The 24,233-nt window shown below is 53.6% G+C and overlaps 1 protein-coding gene across 6 annotated transcripts in view; it reads left to right on the forward strand.

The window, feature by feature from the left end:
- Nucleotides 1-24,233, forward strand: part of DYNC1I1 (dynein cytoplasmic 1 intermediate chain 1) — a 161,887-nt gene that overhangs the window by 101,627 nt on the left and 36,027 nt on the right. For all 6 annotated transcript variants that reach the window (XM_043966798.1, XM_043966803.1, XM_043966801.1 and 3 more), the window contains 2 exons: nucleotides 21,442-21,588; nucleotides 23,642-23,755. In XM_043966798.1, the coding sequence (XP_043822733.1) occupies nucleotides 21,442-21,588; nucleotides 23,642-23,755 (261 nt within the window). The remainder of the gene's footprint in view (nucleotides 1-21,441; nucleotides 21,589-23,641; nucleotides 23,756-24,233) is intronic.

Here is a 24,233-nt window from a genome sequence, read left to right on the forward strand (position 1 = left end):
CCCCGCCCCTGCCCACGCCTTCATCCTACCTTCCTTGACTCTCTTCTCCCCCTCCCCCTGAGGATCACATTTTGTCTGTTTATTACAATGCTCGTGAGGAACTGTTTCTAGGACATTTCACTTAAGAGAGTCCAGCAGCAAGGGCCTACTTCCTCTGACTGGGCACAGCCCAGACTGGTCCAGCCTGGTGGCCACTCCTGCATTGCTTCCTGGGCCTATAGCTGGACTTAGAGACCCACAGTCCACTCTCTGGGTTAACTTTCTGGGCAAAGTCATGGTCAGAGCAAGCACAACAAGGTTCATGTGCAAGGCCACTGCTCTAAGTGGTGCTAGGGTGCCTCGATCAGCACAAACCCCAGAGTTCTCTGGTGGTCAGAAGGAGCTCTGGTGGGGTCCCCTCCCCCCCAGGGGCTTCTGGACACAGCTCATCCCCTGAACTCAGTGTGGAAGACTTTCCTTTTCCCACTTGGACCAAGGTAGCTTTGGGTGGTCAGATAACCAGACACAGCCAGTCTTTGTGTTTCCATCTGCCCAGTGAGACAATATGACCTGGTGCAGATCGCTCCATCCCCTCTTAGAATCCTTCTCTTGGGCATGGTATGTGTCCTGTCTAGGCCATGGTGCCATCAACACCAGATGCCGGGGGATGAATCTGACAGGGGCATCAGACTGTACCTGAGGGTGGGATGTATAGACCTGCTGTGATCCTAAAGTTTTGTATCGTTCAAGACCTCGGGGCCTCACCCAGGAGGGGAGTCCATGTGTGTTTATGTTCGGGTTCATTATCAGATGGAGCTGGGACTCACGCTGCTGGTGGAGTTACCCTCTCTCAGAGCATGCTGTTCTAATTTTCCCTCTGAGAAGCAACTTCATAGGCAGCCCAGGTCTGCATCATGCTAACTGGCCTTTCTTGGGGGACCCTTTGAAATAGGACCATTTTATTTTGTTCAGAGTATCAAATTTGGTTCTTTCTGTGCATGTCAGCCTAGAGCCCTAATGATGTGCAGACCAGTCAGAAGCTCACAGAGCACGCTGGAAACATGAAACAAGTCAGGCTGTAGGGTGTGAGCACAGGCTCACTCAGGCATGAAGAGGCCCCTCCTGCCAGGCTGGGGGACACACGGGTTCCCAGACACTCAGGCCACTGTAAGTCAAGCTGACTCACTGAGCAGACCATGTTCATCCCTGGGCCCTGAAGCACAGGCAGTGAGGGAGTGTGGGAACAGAGCAGCTCAAGCATCCTGACGCGTGGCCCCTGTGGACAAGGGCTTCCATCCTCTCTCCTCTCCTCTGGACAATGGCTGGGTTCACACCCTGCCTCTGATGCATCTTGTCTGTGTGCCCTTGGGCAAGTCTCTTTCCTCTCCTGGGCCTTGGCTCTCTCATTGGGAGGATGAGGGTGTCCCTCAGAGCTTCCTTCCAGCCCTGGCCCTAGGGGAGCTTTCTGGGGAGCACCAGCTAAAGATGTCAGTTTTTCCCTCCAAGGGGAAAGAAACAGCCTCCGTCAAAAAGGCTGACAGGGGGTGAGTGGTGAGGCAGCCATGCTCGGGCTGGACCTACCCGGAGTACCCTGGACCCGTACCTCTCCATGGTCCTGAAGCTCCTCCCATGTCTCCTCTAGGAAGCCGGTCGCACTAGCCCTTGGAGACCCTGAACCGAGGAGCCAGCGCTGCACCCAGCCAGCCCCTGGGGCATTAAAGTGTCGGAGCCTGGCCACCGCAGGGGGGCGGGGGGGGCGGGGCAGGAGCAGGGAGGGAGGGCTCTCCTGTGGGCAGGGCAGGTTTTTTAGAGGCTGTCCAGGCTAGCCCATACTATTGGTGCAGTTTTCCAGCCTGTCCTCGGGGATCTCCAAGAAAGGGGAGCTTGCCCCTCCAGAGGCTGCCCAGGCCTCTGTGGGATCACCCGCACTGTCAGGAAGTCTTCTTGGCCTCAAGCCCAAACCAGGCTCTCTGTTACTTCTCCCATTGCTCCTGTTCTTGCCCCTCTGGGGCCCAACAGAGCTTGGGGGCCTGGCTAGGGAGCACTGGGACAAGCCAGGAGAAGGGGCTTGAGCCAGGAAGGGAGCAGGTCTGGGGAGGGAAGCATGGCAGAATGAGGGCTGAACTGAGTGAGAGGACAACAGCAGGGGCACCCAAGGGTGGGGTCCATGCTTTGGCAGCCTGAGGCCCATCTAGTCCACCCGGCTAGGCCCTCTAGTGCTGTAGTCAGTGACTTCCCAGAGCACTGGCCCGGGGCTTGCTGGGGGGAGGGGGGAGCTGACCACACAGGTACTCCGGCCACTGGGGTCAGTGGACACAATTCATGCTAATTATCTTGGCTCCTGGACCTCCCTGTAGCCAAACCTAGCTTTTTTAGGGGCAGATGGGGCAGAGGAGGGAAGGGCAGAGCTGGTCAGATGAGGAAGCCATCCCATGGACTTCTGAGGGCTCCCCAGGACCTGCCTTCCTCAAATCACACTGCTCAGAGCTTAGGACAGACTAGAACATGCATCATGGAAGGAAGAGGTGGGGGAGGGGGTCAGGGTGCTGCTTTGAGAGAGAAGAGGCCTAGATTCCAGCCCTAGCCCTCTCCCTGTACCCCCAGCTGAGTGACCTTGGGCATCCATATCTTCTCTGTGGGTCTCATTTTTCTTTCCTTTTTTTCTTTTTTACATTCCTTTTTTTTTTCATTTTGAGTTCTAAATTCTCAAACAACTCCTCTCCAGCCCTTTCCTACCCACTGAGAAGGCAAGCAATATGATATCTGTTATAAGTGTAAAGTCATGCAAGACATTTCTATATTAGCCATGTTGCAAAAACAAACAGTAAGAAAAATAGAGTAGAAAAAATCTGCTTCTATCTGTACTCAGAGTTCATCAGTACTTGTTCTCTCTCTGGAGGTGGAGAATTTTCACCATGAGTCCTTTGGAATTATCTTGGATCATTGTATTGCTGAGAAGAGCCAAGTCTATCACAGTTGAACATGGTTACAATAGTGCTGTTAGTGTGTACAAAGTTCTGGTTCTACTCGCTTCCCTCTACATCAGTTCATACAAGTCTTTCTAGGGTTTTCTGAAATCCTCCTGCTTGTCATTTCTTACAGCAAAATAATACTCCATCACCATCATACACCACAGCTTGTTCAGCCATTCCCCAATGGACGGTATCCCATGGGTTTCCAATTCTTGACCCCCACAAAAAGAGCAGCTGTAAACATTTTTTTACAAATGGGTTTTTTCCCTTTGATCTCTTTGGGTTACAGACCTCACAGGAACACTCTTTTTTCCATTGGTCAAGTGGGAATAACTGTGATTTTATCATCTCCCATGAAAGGACGTGGCTCACCTCCCTCTGGGGGCCACATAGATCACCTTCCAGGTGTCATACCTGTCATGCTCCCGGTGTCCAAACCCAGTCACAGCCAGGCTGCCAGGTGGTTCTAATGGAAAAGGAGCTGCGAGTCATTTGTTTAGCTTCTGTTCCTAGCTCTGACTGGCAGGCAGGCGCACTGGGTGCCCTGGGAAGAGCTGAGAGAGGCCCCCTTCAGCAGACTCTCGGGAGGTGGACAGACCTCAGGGTCATAACAAAAAGCTTCCTGTGTCCTTGGGCCCATGTGGCTGATCCACCACTCCGTGGGCAGGCCTCCTGTCCCTGTGAAACTGGGCTCTGGGCTGTCATTTTCTATTTTAATTCCACTGTAGGCTGTTCAGGTTTGGAAAATTCTAGTAGCTCTCTGAGTGAACACAGCCAGCCCAGCAGAGGCCACGGGGCGGCTCCCTCCTGTGTGGGCAGCTGGGCTCTGTGTGGGACCGCCTGGCTGCTCAGCTCAGCCTGTCCTGCTGCGGTCTCCCTCTTCTCCATGGAATGGAGAGAGGCAGGAACACACACCTCCAAATTATATGGGCTGGGGTGAGTGGGGAAACGGCATTGAGGGGCTTGGCCCAGCTCCAGGGGTTTTATGTCCCTGATCCCAGTTCCTTCCCAAATGACGCTAGCTAGCAAGAGATAAATTCAATCTTGGGGAGAGAGAGAGAGAGAGAGAGAGAGAGAGTGTGTGTGTGTGTGTGTGTGTGTGTGTGTGTGTGTGTGTGTGTGTGTGCGCGCGCGCGCGCGCACCTCCTCCAGCCTGGCTCCCCTAGGCTCAGCCCCCAAGCCCTCTGAGCCCCCATTTTCCCATCAGCTGCTTTGCCTTCCCACCCCGACACCTCAAGGGAGACCTGTTCATCCTCCCCCAGCACTGCTCACGCTTTCATTGACCTCAGCTAAGGCTCTGGGTAGGGGTGGGGAGTGGGAGCAGCGGCAGTCTTGGGAAGGAGGGCTGTGGTCTTGTGGTTAGCAGAAGGGACAGAGAGTCGGGCCGCACAGGCTGGGCTCCATCCCAGCTCACCACTGCCTCTTTCAATGACCCCAGCACACTGTTGGCTCTGCTTCCTGGACGGATCTCTGTGATGAACTTGGGGCCTCCTCCTTCCCCCAACTCTGCCCCCATATACTCCCCCTCCCTTCTCTGTTGGGCCCTGAGCCACTGTGGCTGAAGATTATGGAGGACTGAAAGAGCTGTTTAGGGACCCCTTTGTGGCCCAAAGGGATGTAGGGGGGGTTCAGTGAGAATTCTGCAGGGAGAACCAGCCTCCTCATTAACTGTTTCAGAAGTAATGCTTCTCCTATCACTGCCGTCCTCCCTGGCCCTAGCCACCCGGTCTAAATGGGAGGAGAGGGAGCAGAGGCTCTGAGGCCACTCTGAACAGCCCACCCACCCACTGCCCACAGGCCCGCTCCTGAGCTCTGGGGGGCCTCCTCTGGTCCTGGGGCCACACCAAGAGGACAAAAGAGGGGAGAGGTCAGAAGACCTGAGCATAATATGGGGTCTGGGACACAGAGAAGCTCAGCTGGTGTCATCTAAGATGACATAGCACGGGGCCTGCAGTCAAGAAGACCTGAGTTCAAATCTGACCTCAGAAACCTATGAGCTGTGTGGCCCTGGATGAGTCATGCTAGCTCTGCTTGCCTTCTCTCCTCAACTGTAAAATGGAGGTGAGGTCAAGGTCAAATGAGATATTTGTGACATACTTAGTGATGTGCTTGGCACATAGTAGGTGCTTCATAAATGCTCGTCGACTTTAAAATTGTCTTCTGAGCTGTAGAGCAGTGGAAGAGCTCTGGCTCTGGATACCAAGTCCAGCTTTCCAGTCAGTCCTGGGGAGAAGCCGGGCCCGGTGAGCCTGGCGCAGCAGCACCAGCTCCTAGGATTGAGGGCCATTAAGAACAAGAGGACCGAGGATGCTCCTGGTCCGTAACTTGGCTGCTTGTCACACAGTTGGCAGTGGAGACACACACAGGCCACGAGGACTTCCACCAGGAGATCCTCAATGGCCCAGAGACACCCCTGTCGCCGTGTTCCACCTTCTCCCGACATCTGTTCTCCAGAATGCAAAAGTCAGAAGATGAACAAAGAATCCTTGCTCCCCCAGGACAGAGGCCAAGTACTCCAATGGGCCTCCCAGACTTCTTACTCCCAGCCGGTCTCCAGGGGCATGCCCAGGACTATGAGCACACCTGAAGATGTTGAGGGGCAGCTGGCAGCTGGTTTAACTCAGGACTTTCCCTCCAGTCTCAACACCTTCCTCTCCTGCCTGAGGATAGTCCTGGCTGGGTGGTGTGCAAGGCTGGGGTGCACACCCCTCCTCCTTCACTCACCTGTCATGCCCTTCTACACAAGGCGCTTCTCCAAAGCTACCTGCATTGATCAAAGCCTCCCCTTTCTTTGTCTCGAGCCGTGATTGGCGCGCCTAGGCCACACACATGTGGAGTAAAGGACAGGCGGGCTCAGGGGGAAGGGTGAGGGTGGCATCGGGTTTAAATGGAATGGGATAATTTTCTGGGCATCCTCCTGCCTGGGGCAGCTTCCTGCGTCTGGCCGGCACGTCACTGACATCTCTGAACTGTGGTTTCCTGGTCTGCCAGGGGAGGGCTTTGGACCAGAGATGTGGAAGCTCCCTTCCAGCTGGAAACCTGCGGCTCAAAGATGAAGGAGGAAGGATGTGAGGGGACACTTGGGGACGCATCCAGGGTGACCTTTGCAACTGCTCTGAGAGGCGGCCGGTACAGAGTCTCCTCGTACCAGGAGCAGGCTCAGAGATGAGAGATCTGCACACAATGCCGAATCCTGCCTCCTTTCATCTGTTGGGTCTCTCTTTGTGGGGCCCCTCACCCGAAAGAAAACTCCCCTTTCATCAGTCAACAGGCAGGTGTTAGGCACCCACTGGGTGCTGGGAGCTGAGCTCAGAGCCGGTGACAGGAGGAAGCGAGCCAGCTCCAGTCCCCAAGAGGAAGTCCGTCATTCTTCCCAGGAGCGCTAACAAGTTCAGAGACAAAGGAAATCCTCGCCGGTCAGGGGAGCCCAGAGCACTGAGTGGTGGGCTTCCCAGGAAAGGACCCTGGTGGCATGCCAGCGTGGGCACGGCCTGTGCCAGAAAGTGCCTGAGAGGGAAGCAATGACCAATCTCCAGTGTCTTTGCCAAGAAGACCCCAGATGGGGTCACAGATGTGACTGAAACAACTGAGCACCAATAATGACGTGCTAAGAGTTGTCCAAAGATGCTCCTCACAACAACTTGGAGGGTAGATGCCATTATTATGCCCATTTTACGGATAGGGAAACTGAGGCAGAAGTGACATGACTCACCCAGGATTCCACAGCTGGTAAGAGTCTGAGGCTGGATTTGAACTCAGGTCTCTACACACTGTAGCACCCCCTAGCTGCCTCTAAGTCCGTCTCTTACCTGAGGGTGGGGTTAGGTGAGGGAGCCAGGGAAGGAAAGGACTCGAACATCAAGGGAATGAGCCTGCATTTGTCCTTAAAGGCGAAGGGCAACTTGTGAGCAGCTCTGTGGAGGGTGCATTGGAGCCAGGAGGGTCACCAGTGTGAAGGGGGTTGTGGCAATCCCAGGGAGAGGTGATGGGGGCCAGACTGAGGACCACGTGAGCGAGGAGAGCATGAGGGACCCTGAGCAGGCCAAATGAAGGAACGGGAGTGTGAGGGAGAGGCATGAGCTGAGAAAGCCTTGAGGTTGTGAGTGCGAGCCTGCAAGGACAGCGGTCCTTCTGGAAGAGGAGGCCTGGGATTGGGAGAAAGAAAACAAGTCCTGCCCTGGCCCCACGGGCTTGGCTGGAGAGAAGGTGACACCTTCACACGACGCCATTGGCCTGGAAGCAGGGGTAGGGGGCCTTCGCTTGTCAGCTCCCAGCCAGGGTGGAGGAGGAGCAAGGTTGGGTGTTGAGGCTGAGACGACCTCACATGGAGAATCCCCCAAGTCTCTGCCCACAGGCTGGGGAGGCCTTCAGAGAGAACCGCAGGTATTCCTGGAGCTGGGTCTTATTAGGCAATAGCAGGAAGCTGGAAGACTCCCTCCTCCCAGCCTCCCGAAACCATTAAATTCAGTGATTGTTTATACAAGCCCGTGTTTGGTGTTCATTTGGGAGATACTGTTCCTGGCGACAGAGAAGCCTGCGCAGGCGGTCTCCTTGGGAAGGGGGGGGGGGAGAAGGAGAGACAGCCGAAATGGGCCAGCAGGACCCCGTAGCCGGTGCGTGAGAACGGGCAGGAGACACCAGGCCTGCCCTCACGTTGTTGTCCCCGTCCCCGTCATCCTTGTCATTACTGATGTTCTGTGAAAAATCGGTTTCCTTCCAGTGGTAGCATGTGCCCATGGCCCGACATCCGGGGGAGCAAAAACGTCCTGACCCTGCCAGGGGTTCATGGGGATGGGACTGCTGTGACAAGGCAGCGGTCTGGAAGCGGGCAGTGGTCAGCGTGAGTCAGGAGCCCAGCCCGGGGCTGCCCACAGACAGTACTCTGCCCCGCTCCCCCATCACTGCTGCAGTCACTGATGGAGATAGAGTATTTATGGATTTCATTTGGTCATGCCCTTCCCTTTGTATCCTTCATCCAAGATGTAGGGGGCTCCAATGAGGAAACACTCTGGCCTAGTTTAGCCAACCCTGATTGGCCAGAATCACAGTCTGCTAGTGTCCAAGGCAGAGCTGGAGCCCTGGTCTTCTGGAGGCAGCTCTCTGACCCACAGACCATGAGGTGCCTATTCTCCTCATCATCCTGAGCATGGGACTGTGGGAGGAAAGTTTGTCACAAAGTGGAGATGTGTGTGTGTTTGTATGAGGGTGTGCGTGAACATGTGTGCATGTGCATGTATGTGTGTGCGCACACGTGAGTATGCATGCTTGCGTGCATTGTGGTGTGTCCGTATTGTCTAAGGGCATTGTGAGCATGTGTGTGAGCACGTGTGTATGAATGCATGTGGTGTGTTTATGTGCATAAGTGCATTGTGAACACATGTGCATTGTGTGAGCACATGTGCTTGTGTGTATATATGCATGTGGTGTGTTCATGTGTCTAAGTGCATTGTGAGCACATGTACATTGTGTGAGCACTGTGCATATGTGTGTGTATGCATGTGGTGTGTTCATGTGTCTAAGTGCATTGTGAGCACATGTGCATTGTGTGAGCACTGTGCATGTGTGTATGTATACATGTGGTGTATTCATGTGTCCAAATGCATTGTGAGTACGTGTGCATTGTGGGAGCATGTGTGCATGTGTGCAAGCATGTGTGCATGGGCGGGAGAGAATCCAGTGCCCTGTTGAGCCTCCTCCATGAGAGCTCTGTAGCAGCAGAGGGTTCAGGGACTTGGGCAGAGGAGTAGGTTCACAGGATAGTGCCCGCCCAGATGGCTACCAAAGTGGCTCCTCAGCCACTCCCTTGAAGAAAGTGGACTGCCACTAGTACCCACGTTCGCCATGAGGAACAGATCTCCAAAGGATGCGCGATCTGTCACATCATGTGGACAGATTCTTCTCAAGAGCATGGTGAGCTGTCGTCAGTCATTGGAGGGAGTCCTGGCGATCCGTAACCAAAGAAATGCAAACCCAGTGTTTCAGCCTGGCACCCCACAGGACTGTGTGCAGGCATTCAGAGGGACCCTAGGGGAGGTCCAGAGGAGACCGCCAAAATGAAAAAGTCTAGGGTCTAAGTCACACATGGATCCATTGGAGGAGCTGGGCATGTTTCTTGACAAGAAGACTTGGGGGAGCAGTGAGGGAAGCCACAACTACTCAAAGGGAAGGGATGAAATCGCTTTCCATGGCCCCTGGAGGTCAGAACCAGGAGCAGTGGAGGGAAGCTACAAAGAACCACTTGAGGCTGGAGGGCAGGAGCATCTTCGCCCCAGCGAGGGATGAGCCCCCCAGTGCCCCTCGGGCTGTGGTACTGAGGACTCGGGGAGCCGGTGAGGTCTGCAGCTTCTTGGAGGTTGAGAACAATGTCCTGGGCAGCACCAGCCCCGGGCATTCACCCTCATTGCTGGCTGGTGATTGTGGCTGTCCCTCTATGGCCAGTCCTGAGTGAGGGCCACCTTCAATTAATTTCTAATGAATTTTAATTCCTCTCTGGCAGCATCTGTAAATGATCCGTTAGTGGGTGAGCTGTCAGCCTTCTGTTGCTGCTACAATTAAGACACAGGTAAGCAGGGGTGACTGTAATTATTTTGACAGGGAAGTGATGGGAGTTTGCCCAAATGACACAGACTCACGAGGACACGTCAGCCGCTTAGGAAGAATCAGGAGACAACTTTACAACGCAAACATGTCCATCCCCATGACCAGACTCTCCTCGGGCTGCCTGCCAAAACCATCCTGTAATTCTACCTGTGAACAAAACGGCCCAGGAACAGGAAGGCAGCAGCAGAGAGGGGAGAGCCCAGCATCGGGAGAGCGCCCTGAGGAGGGGGCAGGGCAGAAGGCGACATTGGGTCACAAAACCGACGAAAGGGCATATCCCCAGGAGAGAGCAGAAGGGCGGCCTGCTCCTTCGACTTTGGCCAGAGGACTCTTCGAGGCTCCCGAGATAGGAAGCCAGTCCTGCTCTCTCTTTTCCTGGTAGAGCCCCAGTTCGAGCAGTGCCCATCAATTGTGGCTGCGCTCTCGCCCCTCACTCGTTGGACTGTCTAAACTGGTGACTGACAGAATGAGATGGGAACAGCGAATCGTGGAGAGCTGGCCAGGCCGCTGTCATCCTGCTCTCGGGCCCGAGGAGAGCAGATTGCCTTTGATCAGGTGGTGTTCAGTCACTTTAGACTCTTTGTGACCCCACTTGGAGTTCTCTTGGCAAAGCTAGTGGAGTGGTTTGCCATTTCCTTCAGATCATTCGACAGATGAAGAAACTGAGGCAGAGTGAAGTGACTTGCCCAGGGTCACACAGCTAGGAAGTACCTGAGGCTGGATTTGAACTCAGGGAGGCCCAGGCCCAGCACTGTGTGCACTGTGGCACCACCCAGCTGCCCCATGTATCAGATAGAAACACCTTTATTTCATCCTTACTTACCAAGTCTTCGGTATTTGCCAGGCACCTTTGTATGGCTCTAGGGGGTGGGCCTCTGGTTAAATAGGAGCAGCCTTGTGACCTGCCGCCCATAGGGCTAGTGTCGCAGGGCAGAGTCTCTAGTTCCAGGTCCTTGACCCAAGGGTAGCCCACCACTCTCCCACACTACCTGCTTTGGCATGTTCAGGGCCTTGTCCCTTAGAAGCCAGGTGAGGAGCTGGGCATTAGTGAGACTCGTTGGAACACCTGTGAGTGAGTTGGAATACAGGTGGCGGGGCTGGGATACGTCTGCAGAGCAGGCCCTAGAGGCTCAAAGGTGGTGCCACAACCCTTGGGCCTCATGGTCAGGGTGTCAGGGATCCAAGATGGGGTATGGTCCTGCCCTCAGAAGCCTTTTCTCTGTGGTGATGGACTTCGGTAAGACCAGAGATGCCTGTGCACCATGGGTTTGTCAGGGAGGAGGCTAATGAAAGTGAGCTGAGCTGCAGGGCAATCACCCTCAGCACAGGTGGGGGTCACCTTGGGCCAGGTGAAAGGAGAGACAGAGGGAAGCACAGAGCCTGGGACCAGGGCAGGGGACCCAAGGACCAGCCAGCCAGCCAGAGACAAAGCAGCCGAGCTGAGGCCCCTGTCCCAGTTCTCGGGGGGTCCCTATTGTGGAAATTTATTTTGATTTGGGGACCCTACCTTTAGGCTGAGATTAGAAAGCCTTAGGCCCTCAGGGTCTCTTCCCACCTGCTGCGCTTTGAACTTTTTTAATACAATAAGGGCCTGAACCTTCTCTTGCCTCAGGGCACTCACTTGCTCAGCTACTTTCACTAACTCCGCCTGTACCCTTTCACTTTGTAAATCCCCTGCCTCTAACTTTCCTCTTCTTACTGCCCCCGCTGAACCCCTGTGTTCCTCTCTCACCGACCTTCTGTCTGTCTGCTCCATCAGTCTGCCCTCTGACGCCTTTGCCACCCCTTCTCTAATCCGAACCCCTGAGTCTAATCCCCAGGTCTATATATACCTTTTCTTCTCTCCACTCAAATCTCGGGGCTTCCTGCGCCCCCACAGACCAAGCTAATCCGCCAACCAGGGCTGCGGTTGGTGGGGGGGGCACTCTCAAGCAGCTCTTGCCTCAGCACAGGCTATCTGGGATCTTTCAGATAACTCCGCATAAGTCGGAGGGAGCTGGGGGCTTCCCCCCCCCCAGCTGTCTGACCTGGCGTCTTGTACAGCCCACGGGGCTTTTGGGCTCAGCTGAAGCAGAGGGGGAGGGGAAGAGACCCTGAGGGCCTAAGGCTTTCTAATCTCAGCCTAAAGGTAGGGTCCCCAAATCAAAATAAATTTCCACACTATCTTTACTAGAGCAAAACTTATCTTGTGAGTGGAGCCACATCAGGCCCCCCAGCCCAGTGCCCAGGGAAGAGGGGCTGGCTCCGCTCCGACATCTCTTTAAGGGAAAGAGGCCAGAAGCAAACTCACTTGGTCCTTCCTCTTGGCATGTGCTCAGCCCTGCCCACTAGGTACCCCATGTTCATGCCCCTCCTTACGAGGCTGAGCTTCCCCCTCCAGGCTTCCCTCGGCTAGACCTCCATCGGTTGTCTCTCAAAAGACCCCTGCTTTGAACCACTGAGAACCCTAGGTTCCCAGGGCTGGCTGCTTTCTGAGGGCCTGGCTCCAGCATGCCTTGGTATCTGCCCTTCCATGTGGGCTCTATGGCAGGCTGTGTGTTGGTAAGAGACCTCCCAAGCCCCTAAGAACAAGAGGGGCCATGTTGATCGGATAGGGCCGTGCTTCAGAGGAGGAGCTGCCTGGGCTACCTGGGGTCCAGCAGCCTGCCCTAACAGCACAGAGGTTCTGTGCGTGGTCTCTTTCAGGGTGAGCCCTGCCCTCTGGGGCACTGAGCAGTGGGGCCCAAGGGCTCGGGCTGCTGGGTTCAGAGCCTGCTGTGGGCTCCAATGGAGCTTGTCACGCAGGAGAAGGCGGTGGGTGGGGAGGGGGGCCTTGGGATAGGAGAGAGAGAAAATCGAGCTGCTGGAGGCTCTTGGTAAATCACAGCCTCTGGTCATTGACTCGGATTTATCACACACACGGATTCTGTGGTCTTGGATAAAGGCCAAGGACATCAGAGTTACTCTGGCGGGCGGGCGGGATGGGCTGGATCGGGTTACCCCTTCTTCCAGGGGAGGGTGGTCCCACCAGGGCAGGATGGAGTTCATTAGCAGACTCAGGAGCTGCTCCCAGCACCCGGGCTTAACCCTTTAGCATCAGCCTGAAGGGGGTCTTCCCCAACGACCAAGGAAGCCCTGTCCCTGGTCTTTGCCAGGTAGTTTTGTATGGCTCTGGGGGGTGGGCCTCTGTGCCCAAATGGGCACTTAATACATGTTTGCTGACTGACTGATCTCCAATGCCAGCTGGCTCCTCTTTGACGTTCTCTTTAAGGGACGGGGGAGAAGCAGAGTCTCCCTTGGTCCTCCTTGAGTTTGCTCAGCCCTGCCCACCAGGTGCACCCATATCTGCCCAGTTCAAGTGCTGGAGACTTGCGAGTATCGCTGGTCTGGCGAGTGGGGATGAAATGAGCAAGGACGGTCCTCCCGGCCCCTGACAGTCCCTGTCAGACTCCCCCTCCTCTATCCCTCGGCAACTCCCCTTTTTGATGTTCATCCCTCTCTGAGAGTCCCAGATCGGGCCTCAACCTGTGTCTTTCTCCTTGGTACTTCAGTGTCTTTGTGGATGGCCCTTCAGACACTGGCCTCCCACTTCATCCGCCTCAGTCCATTGAAAAGCATTCATCAAGTCCCCGACGTTTGCCAAGCACTGTGTGAGGTACTTGGGTCACAAAGAATCAATCCTCACACATTTTAAAGGGTGGGAGATGGAGCGTTGGGAAGAGTGTGAGGGCCAGTCGAGATGCCATGAAGCATGGGTGAGAGGCGACTGTGTGTAACCAGTCAGATACCAGGCCGGGCTCTCTCGGGAGCCAGTTGTGAAGTGCTGGTGGTGGGGGGGGAGGGTTCTGCTAGAGACTGCAGGGAGCCCCTAAAGCTTGTGGGCAGGGGCTCATCCTGTCAGAGCTGAACTGGAGGGATGACGGAGTGGAGATGGGAAGGACAATCAGGAGTCTAACACAAGAGTCCAGATGAGAGGCTCTGAGCCTGAGCCTGGGTGGGGGGCTGAGTGATAGGGAGAAGAAATGGTGTGCGAGCAGCATCAGTAGGACCTTGTTATGTGATTGGATATGGGGCAAGGAGGTGTGAGGGAAAGGGACGAGCTGAGGATGTGCAGAAAGTTGGGAGGATGGGGGCAAAGAAGGCCCCAGGGCTTGGTGCTTGTCACATGGTCCTTAATACCTTAACCGATGATTTGGACAAAAGTAGAGGCCGTGTGCAACAAGATGAAACTCAGTAGTGATCGATATGAAACATTGCATTGGGGTGCAAAAAATAAGCCTCACAGGGATAAGATGGGGAAGCGGGGGCAGCAGAGTTAGACAGCAGCAGTCCTGAAAAAGATCTGGAGGTCTGAATGGACTGCCAGCTCATATGAGTCAGCAGTGTATTGTGGCAACCAACCCGTGGAATGCCCTTAAGCATCATGGAGCCTGCAGGTCAGGGTCCTACTGTGCTCCCTGAGTATCCTGAGTATCCATCAATGTAGAGCTGCCCCAGAGCGTTCTGAGCTGATTGAGAACGTGCTGAGCTCCCTCACATTCCAGGCCAGATGACCTCTTGGTGTATGAGATGGTAGGGATGCTTTGAAGTCTCTTCCAACTGAAGGCTGAGAATCCTCCAAATTCAGGAAGCGATTCTCACAAGGGGGCGGGGGGGGGGGACTGGAAGGATGGTAGGTTTCAGGCTGAACCTCTCAGGGTGCCCAGTAGGTCCAGCTCTGTCCTCCCTCCTGCAGCCCGACCCTTGGCGGTGCAGCTTCTCCCCAAGCAAAGATGAATCGAGAGGGGGAGGGAGCTGCTCTTCTGGAAGGACTCAGGCCTTTTCAATAAAAGCAGATTCCATTTGCGGCGACATTCCGAGTCAGGCGGTTGCTTTGCTGGATGGGGCCGAGCAGCAGGCGTGTGGCGGGGCGCTCCAGCTGCCTTTCATGTGGCTACCTGAGACATTCTCCCCAAGCCCAGACAAACACTCTTGGAGGCTCTGAACTGGAGACACTCACAATCCCTCCCTCCCCTTTGGCCCTTAATCCTTCATGTTTCAACAAGCACCCGAGTTAATGCAGCCTACGCTCTTTCCTGCGAAGTTGGAAGCCCGGCTTTTCTCTTGAAAAAGGCCATGTGTGCCGCCCCCCCCCCCCCCGCCCCAGTCCATCCCCCTGTAAATCAAAGACAGAAATGCCAACACACACCATCGCCAAGCGCAAGCTTCCCTTTTTTAATGAAGTGGAATTTTGACATTCGGTTGGAAGGAGGTTGTTGGGGGTTGCTTTGAAAGTAGGAGGGAGTTCCAAAGAGTTGTCTCTTTTATTCTTTTCTTATCCTCATCCTCAAAAATGCTGAATTTGGCCTTGAGTTCCACTCAGTCAGCTTTATGCCCCTCAAAGCCCTGAATGCTTCTCTGAATGGAAGCAGACGGTCAAGCCAAACCAAAGAAGTCTTTTCTGGAAAATTCATCCCCAAGTAGTTCAGGAAGCTGGGCTGTGGGATCATGTGACATTTTCCCCTTTGGGACCTGGTGTTGTGTGTGGAAAGGCACCAGACTGGAAGTCAAGAAGATTGGTACTTGGCAGAGCCAAGATGGTGCAGGAAGGGTAAGAAGACAGGTACTTGCTCGCTGTGTGACCCTGAGAAAGTAACTGAATCTTGCTTCAGTTTCCTCGTCTGTAAATGAGCATGATAATAGCACCTACCCACCCAACAGAATTGTAAGGATCCAATGAGATGGCATGTGGAGAGAAAGCACGTTGTAAAACCTGAACAGGCTACACAAACGTCAGCTCGGCTTGTTTCTGTAAGATTCCTGACTGGGATCATTGGAAGGAGTGAAATTGTGGAGCACTGCAGAGATAGATAGTCATACCTGGACCTTTCCATCACCCACAAATGCTCAGTCCCCTTCTCTGACCATAACCTATTGGCTTTCCACCTCTCCCTCTGCCCCCCTCACAGAACCCAACTCTGTCTACACCACAACCTCTAGTCCCTTGACCCTTCAGTTCTCTCTCAGGCCATCTCCCCGACATCAACCACTCCCTCCTTTTTGCTCCATCTTGACCCTTTGGTGAACCAGCTTGACTCTGCCCTGACCCTTTATCATATTGCTGATTGTGCCCAGCCAAGGCATATCCTTGGATCGCTGCCACCATTCATTGCCTTCACTTCTACGCAAAGAAGCTGGAGAAAATCACACAAGCGTTCTGACTGCCTCCACTCTAGAAGGGTGCTGCACAAGCCCAGCTGGGTCCTCACTGCTGCCGGGCAATCCTGCTCTGCCTCCTTCATCGGCTCCCTCACCCTCTCCACAGTGACTCTTCCCAACCTTCTCATCCCTCCTCACGCCTGCCATGGTTCCCATTCCCCCCACGCAGCTGAAAATACAGTCTCCTGTTATACAGAAAAAAGACCAAGCCATTCGATGTGAGCGCCCTCTTCCCCCCTTTCCTCCTCTCCCATCATTCATGTGTCTTCTGTCCCTCCCTCCTCTTCATCCCTGTCTCCCATGATGAAGTGGCTTTGCTCTTGTCTGCAGTGATGGTTTCAACAGGGCCTGAGCACTGGGCACGCTCCAGCTTCTTGGAGACACAGGTAAGAGCTGGATGGCAGGTGCTCGGCAGCCCTTCCACCAGAGGTGCTGGTGCTCCTTGAACACTTGATTAATCATCTCATTCCACTGAAGCCTCTCTCTCCAAAGTACTCAGTGGTCTCTTAGGAGCCCACTCCAATGCCCTATTCTCAATCCTCATTCTTGTTAAGCTCTCTGCAGCCTTGGGCACCTTATCACTAGCTTCCTCTTCTCTCTAGGATTTCAGAATTCTCTCTTTCCTTTCCCCAGCTCTCCTCCTACCTCTCTGATCACTCCTTCTGTCTCCCTTGCTGGACCCTCCTCCAGATCATGCCCTCTAGCCAGAGATGTCCCTCAGGGTCTGTCCTGGGCTCTCTTCTCTCCCCTTGTCCTACTTCACCTGCCGAGCTCATCTGCTCCCGTGGATTTCATTGTCATCTTTCTACTGGTGCTTCTCAAATCTATTTATCCAACCCCAATTTCTCTGTGACCTCCTATCTCATGTCTTCCACTGCCTGTTGTACATCTTGAACTCGATGTTCCATAGACATCTTCAACTGAACATTATCTTTCCTCCCAAGCTCTCCCCTCTTCTGAACTTCCCTATTGCTGTTGAGGACACTACCGCAACCTGTCCTCCAGGCTCATAGTCTATGATTTTTCACTCTCACCCCCTACATCCAATATGGTGCCAGGGCCTGTCGATTCACCTCTGCAGCATCTCTCTCCAATGTACCCACTTCTCTCCTCTGACACCGGGCCCACCCTGGTGCAGCGCTTCCTTCCCTCACACCTAGACCATGGTACATGGCTTCTGGGGGAGTAACTGGCTTAAGCCCCCCCCCCCACCAACCTTCTATTCAGCTACCAAGGTGATTCTCCTGAAATGCTGGTCTGATCAAGTCACCTCGCTCCCTACTCAACACACTCCAGTAGCTTCCTATGGTCTCCAGAGTCAAGTATAAAATCCTCTCTTTAACATTCAAAGCCTTTCATAAGCTCCCTCCCTCCACTCTACTCCGCCCCTTCTCCCTTTCCAATCTCTTTACACCTCACCTTCCAACACGTCCTCTTAGATCCCACCAACGCTAGCCTTTTGGAAGTTCCATCTCTCTGTTCTGGGCATTCTCTCTGGCCATCTCCCTGCCTGGAACGCTTTCTCTCTTCTGTTCCAATTACTGATCTCCTTGGCTTCCTTCAAGTCCCAACTAAAGTCCTATTTCCTATAGGAAGTCTTCCTTCCCCAGCCCCTCTTAAATTCCGTGCCTTCTCTCTGCCATTTCTTGTTTATCCTCTCCACAGCTTGTTTGCACACAGTCGTGTGCATTAGATTGTAGTTCCCGGAGGGCAGGGACTGTCTTTTGTCTCTCTGTATCCCGTGCCCTTAGTCCAGTGCCTGGAACACAATAGTGTCTTAGTTGGTCTCCTATCCTCAGATTTCCCCCATTGTAAACAATCCTCCACACAGTTTCCAGAGCAATCAAGGAATACTTATTAAGTGCCTACTATATGAGGAGGCTCTGGGGGATATAAATGCCTTTCCTCAAGAAGCTTAACATTCTTTTGTTATTTAATTTTTAAATCTTTGTATTATACTTTTCCTAATTACATGTAAAAACAATTTTAACAGTTTTAAAAATTTTTCGAGTCCCAAATTCTTTTCTTCCCTTCCCTCCCCCTCCTTGAAATAGCAAGTAATTAGATATAGATTATACATGCGCAGTCAAGCAAAACGTATTTCCATATTAGTCATGTTGTGAAAGAAAACACAGACCAAAAAAAAACCCAAGAAAAATAAAGTAAAAATAGTGTGCTTCTAATATTTTTCACTTTCTTTCCTTTTTTCCCCCAAATCTTTTTGAACAAAATGACCAATATGGAAATGTTTTACATGATTGCACATGTATAACCTGTATCAGATTGCTTACCATCTCAGGGAAGTGGGGAAAGGAAAAAGAAGGGAAAGAGTTTGGAACTCCAAACTCTTTTTAAAATGTTAAAAATTGGTTTTATATGTGATTGAGGAAAAGAAAATATTTTTTAAAAACAGTACGATTGGATCTGCATTCAGACACCATGACTCTTCCTCTGGAGATGGGTCGCATTTTCCACCCTAAGACCTTTGGAATTAATTGTTTTAGACCTTGGGATTGCTGGGGATAGCCAAGTCATTCACAGTTGATCATTATACTGTTGCCGTTACTGTGGATGTTTCCTGGTTCTGCTCACTTAACTTTGTATCAGGTCATATAGGTCTTTCCAGGTTTTGGTGAAATCGTTCTGCTGGTCATTTCTTTAAAATTTTTATTTATTGATTTTGTGGGACAATGAGGGTTAAGTGACTTGCCCAGGGTCACACAGCTAGTAAGAGTCAAGTGTGTGAGGCTGGATTTGAACTCAGGTCCTCCTGAATCCAAGGCTAGTGCTTTATCCACTGCGCCACCTAGCTGCCCCTGCTGGTCATTTCTTATAGTACAATAGTATTTCATTACATTCATATACCACAACTTGTTCAGCCATTCCCCAGTGGATGGGCATCCCCTCAATATCCAATTCTTTGCTACCACAAAAAGAGTGACTATAAATATTTTTGTCCATGTGGATCCTTTTCTCTTTTTTTTCTCTTTTTGGGGTGCAGACGTGGTAGTGGTGTTACTGGCCCTTTGGACAAAGTTCCAAATTGTTCTCTAGATTGGTTGAATCAGTTTAAAACTCCACCAACAATGTTTTCCCACATTTGCTCCAATATTTATCTTTTCCTTTTCTGTCATGTTAGCCAAACTGGTGTGTGTGAGGAGCTCGCATCCTAACGAGACCTAACCTTACTTAATAAACTTTGGAGGCTCCCTATTGCTTCTAAGATGATCTAGAAATCTCTTGGCCTGGCTTTATGGCTACTGTCTGGCCTCATTAGACACGACTCTACTTGTCAGACTGGCTTTCTCTGGGTCCCTCACATACAACATAGCCCTCCCTGCCTTTCATGGGCCATCCCCCATGCCTGTAGTGCACCCTCCTCAGCTTTACCTCATGAAGTTCCCCTGTTCCCTTCAGACCCAGACCAAGAATGACCTCCCCCCACCCCTCCCCTATGCCCTCCCTCCCAAACCACACATTCCGTGTTTGCTCTGTATGTAGTGATGTCAGTGCTTCCTGAGGACAGGGATGTTTCATTTACCTTGTGTCTCGGGCACCTAACACAGTGCTGGCACAAAGTGGGCATCTTCCTACTCTGTCTCCTGCTTTTCTATGAGACGGACTTGCTGCTCGATTGGTCCTCTGTGAGTGCCCCGGCCTTGAAGACGTTTGCCAGCTCCCCAGGGCAGAGCTGTGGGCGGTCTGACTCTAAGCACGTGACATCTGCTCCTTGGGCTCCAGGGCCTGGTCTGTGCCGGAGGCTCTGGGGACACAGCTCGCTCAGGGACTCTTTCTCCTCTTCTCCCGGAGGCTCACGGGACACCATCGCATTGTTCCATGGGCTCAGGCACAGCTGCGCCTCCCAGGGGCTCTTTTGCACAGCGCATCCTTGTTCTGGAATGTTCTGGGCAAACTCAAACGGTAATTCTCCTAAAATATACAGAGAAGCTACTAGCCAATTTGTGTTCTGGGATGGGAGAGAAGGTCAGGAGAGACATGGATTGACAGGAAAACATTGGTTTTGTGCATCTCCTCCCTCAGAAGGTGAGAGGGAGGTGCCCAGCGCGGCTGAGTTCCCTCGGTGGTGTCGTCACCTATTGCTGGGAGCGAGTTGCTGACAACGGCCTCCTGCCGAATCCCTAGATGAAATGTTTCTGTGCTGACTAGAAATTAGACGTGCCTGTGAGCACAAACCCCTGCCTGTCACCGTCACAAGCTGCCTTTGGCTGACGAGATGCTGGCTTTGTTCAGGGGGCCAATCTCTCCCCAGGGGAGCTGGCCCCAGGGCTGGGACCCCATGGCTCCCTGCCTGGCCCTAACCAGCCCCACAGAGCGCCTGCCATCCCCAGCAGTCAGGGCCCCAACACCAGGGGAAGATGTGGGCACTGAGGCTGGCTTCCAAGCCCAGGGCCTCTGCGGTCCCGGGACGTGCCTTCCCTCAGCTGGCCTGGAGTAACTCTGAGAAATTAGAACCAGCTTTACCAGCCACTTGAAGGCATTTGGGGACTGGCTTGGATTGCTTGCAGAGTGTGCAGAGAATAAGGAGACTCCGCCCCTCCTGGCTCCATGAGCTGAACCTCCTCAATGACTGGGGGTAAAAGAACCCAGCTGACTCTTCCTGAAATAGATGGGGCGGGTGGGTAGCCCATGTGGTGGCTGACTCGGAGCTGGCAGAATTGGGTGTGGAGGCATGTGGCCAGAGCGGAGGTACCACGCAGGCAAACTCAGTTTCCCCAAAGTTGGATAAGCTGGAGAAGAGGAATCAGTTGAAAGAACTGGAGAAGGGGCAAGCTGGCCTCAGATGTCTGAGGGGAGGGGGCAGATAAGTCCCTCTGGACCCCAAAGGGAAGAAGCAAGAGCAGGCTCGGGAGCAGAGAGGAGCCAAGCAGGCTGAATGTGGGGAGCAGCTTCCCGGCTGGTCCCAGTGCGGGGCTTCCTTCCTTGGAGGGCTTCAGGAAGGGCTGAGAACGTGCCACTGCCCTCCTTACCCCAAGGCAAGGGCTTGGTCCCCTTATTTCACCGAGAAGGGACAGAAGGTTGAGAGGACCAGCTTCCTCCTCGTGAGAGGTCTGCTGTGGTGGCACAAGGGCACCCAAAGGAGGTTCTCTGACTCTGTGTCCCAGTGGATGGAGGCTCCTGGTTTCTGGGGCGCCAGCTCCCAAGACGGTCCCTTTCATGCACATAGTAGGTACTCAGGAAAGGCTAGAGAGGAGAGGGCTGTGGTGGTCCTTGCCAACTCTGCCAGGCTGTGTGGGAGCTTCAGGAAGGCTCAGGTTCTGTGAGAAGCCCCCTCTCCTCTGAAAGAACAGGTGCAGGCTCCCAGCTGCCCTGGGACTTGGCACGGTGCCCCCAGCATTTCTCTGGGCAGGTGGACCTGGGAGTCAGGAAGACCTGAGTTGGGGATCTAGCTGTGTGACCCTGAGGTCTCTCCTTCAGTTTCCTCATCCGGAAAATGGGAGCAAGCATCATCATGACGGCTAGCACAGAGCAGGTTTTAAGGTTTGCAGAGCTCCTTACAAATAGGGCGGGGCCTGCAGAGGTCTGGGGTTGTCCTGAGGACCAAATGAACTCATCGTTGTAGAGCATTTTGCAGACCTTAAGACACCCTGTAAATGTCAGCCGTTCTAGTAAGAATCATGATGACCAGTGTGGTCAGTTTAGTTAGTGATGTTCTTATCCCTGTCCCAGCCTCTCTCTGCTCTGTTCTCCACAGTCCTCCGTGATGTCCGTCTGCTTGGCTCGCTTCCATCCCAACCTGGTGCTGGGCGGCACCTACTCGGGTCAGATCGTCCTCTGGGACAACCGTAGTCACCGGGGGACACCAGTGCAGCGGACACCCTTGTCTGCAGCTGCGCACACGGTGGGTCTAGGAAGCAACATGTCAGAGGGACCTGGTGGGCAGAAATGAGCAGGACAGGAGAAATAGTCGCATCTACACAGGCTAGGGCAGACCTGGAGGTAGGTCAGTGTGATCCCGTGGACATTAGGGCATAGGAGAAATGTGGGCCCCCGGGCCCAAGGAACCTGGGAGCAGTGGGTACGGGGGGAGTGTCATCCAGAGATTTGGGTGCTCCTGGAGACCCTTGGGAAGCAGACAGCCCCCCAAAGGTTCAGAAGGGGCCCCTGCCCCACCCTGGCACAGTTGGGCCCCAGAGAAGCCTGGGCTCCCTTCTGCTGGAATGTGAGGGGGGAGGTTCGACCCATAGACTGCAGTGACAACATAATCCCCAGGGTCAGAAGTCAACATTTCCAAACCATTTCCCGTAATTTAGTTGAAGTCTCAGACTGTTGCTAATCGGACAAGTGCTCGAGCACTTACTGGAGAGAATGACAGGTGTGTGTCGCAATTAGGGTGGGGGTGGGGGGCATGTCTCTCTCGATCCCCATTCTCTTGACATTCAAGAGAAATGATGCTCTTCCTCCGTAATGCCCAAATTAGGCCCTGGAATACAACCGGACCATTGTTTCCAATTTCCTAGCTGGGGCTGCCCGATCTGTCTCATCTGAGGGGTTCAGACTCTTCCTGGGCTGGCCTGGGAATGCAGCTGCATTCAGGGGGGCTGATTGCATCCAATCAGGGAATAGGGGAGTTTACCCACACCGGGATGATGGGCAATGAGGAATGACAAATCCCAAGTCAAAAATAATGATACTTGACGGGGCCTCTGATCCCGGGCCCAGGGAATCTTGAAAAATGGCTCTCGCCCATTTCATTCCAAATGACTTAGACACAACCGTGCCCTGGCTCTCCTGGGCGTGCTGGCCTGAGGTACACGGGGCTACATAGGGGTCTGGGCCGATCTAGAGGACCCCTCGGGGTGGGGGGAGAAGCAGGCATTCTTGGCTCCGTGGCCCTGAGAGAGCTGTCCTCACGTATCTGAAGCTTGTCATGTGGAAGAGGGACTTGAAAGGGCAGAACCTGCAGCAATGGGCACAAGTTGTGAAGTGGGCAGGAAATGCTTCTTCACAATTAGAGCTGTCTTGAGAGGTGGTGAGGTCCCCATCAATGCAGGCTAGCAAGGAGAGGTGGAAAGGAGCCCAATTCTCCCCATGGTACAGAAGAGGGACCTGAGGCCAGGGAGATGACGTGGTTTGCCCAGCTCACACAGGCAGTAAATGCCAGTTAGGAGGTCAACCCGGTCTCTGATGCCAGAGCTGATCCCCTGTCCTCTGTCCTAGTCTTCCTCAGACAGGACCACTTTTCAAGAGTGTTTTAGCAGGAATCTTTCCTTCTGGCCGGTTTAGGTGAGAGGCTGCTGGGGATCTTCCAGGTGATAAATCTGAGAGGTTCTTCCTGAGATGCCCACACGTCCTGCATTGGCCTGTTGAGGAGCCAGCTTCTAGCAGTCTCAAACGTTTGTGAATCACAAATATCGACCATTTAGGACCAGACAGAGATAACTGGAGGCTCAGGAACCCCCGAACTGGCCCCTGGGAACCTTCCCCCTTCTGGGGGGTCTCCACCTGTCAGGGCTAGTTAGTGGGGGTTCCTTAGGGTATGGGTTGGACTGGATGTCTCCCGAAGTGCCTTCCCAGCCTCTGATTCTGGGGCCCTAGAAGCAGCATGTGGAGAGCAGCTGTGGGCCAGTTGGGAGCTCCCCATTTTAACTCATCACTTTAACGAGGTGCTCAGCTTAGCTCTTGCTGGGGTCTTTCCTGATTCTGCTGAAGGGCCGTTAGTGAGGATGGTGCTCCTTTAGATTTCTGTGCCTTGGTGCAAAGCCCACATCACCTGTCCTGGTTATGCCCTGCTCTGCCGGATGCCTGGTTCAAAGAGTCAGGTGCTAACACAATGCCAAGGTCTCTTATAGGGAGGGGCCAGGCAGCTGAACCATCGACCCTCCCATGCCCCTGGTGGAGGCAGATAAGGAGCATCCTCCTCAGGCTGTCACCTGCTGTCTCTATGCCCACAGCACCCTGTCTACTGCGTCAACGTGGTGGGCACCCAGAATGCTCACAACCTCATCACTGTCTCCACCGACGGCAAGCTGTGCTCCTGGAGTCTGGACATGCTTTCCACACCGCAGGTGAGTGCCCTGGCCCTGAGGCTCACGAGCAGGGGTGGGCAGGAGGGGAAGGAAGGCGAGCCAAGCCTCACCCCACCCCATCACTCACACCACACACACTCACACACACACACACACACACACGCAAGTCACACACGCACAGTCACACACTCACACCACACACACTCACACACACACACATGCACACTCACAGTCACACACACCACACATGCACACACCTCACATACACATACAGGACACATTCACACCACACATACACACACACAGAGGCTGAAGAGAATTGCATGCTGGGGGACAGCACCCCTTGTGGCAGAATTGGTGAGCACACTTTCAACATGTTGCTGTGGTCATGGTCTACACCAGCTGGGTGGCTTCCCTTCTCTGAGCCTCAGTTTCTCCCTCTGCAAAAGGAGGGCGTTGTGTCTGTGACAAGTCAGATTCCCTTACCAGGAAAAGGGGGTGTGGCTGAGAAGACAGT

Source organism: Dromiciops gliroides, chromosome 5 (genome assembly GCF_019393635.1).
Source record: "Dromiciops gliroides isolate mDroGli1 chromosome 5, mDroGli1.pri, whole genome shotgun sequence".
In the NCBI taxonomy this organism is placed as follows: domain Eukaryota; kingdom Metazoa; phylum Chordata; class Mammalia; order Microbiotheria; family Microbiotheriidae; genus Dromiciops; species Dromiciops gliroides.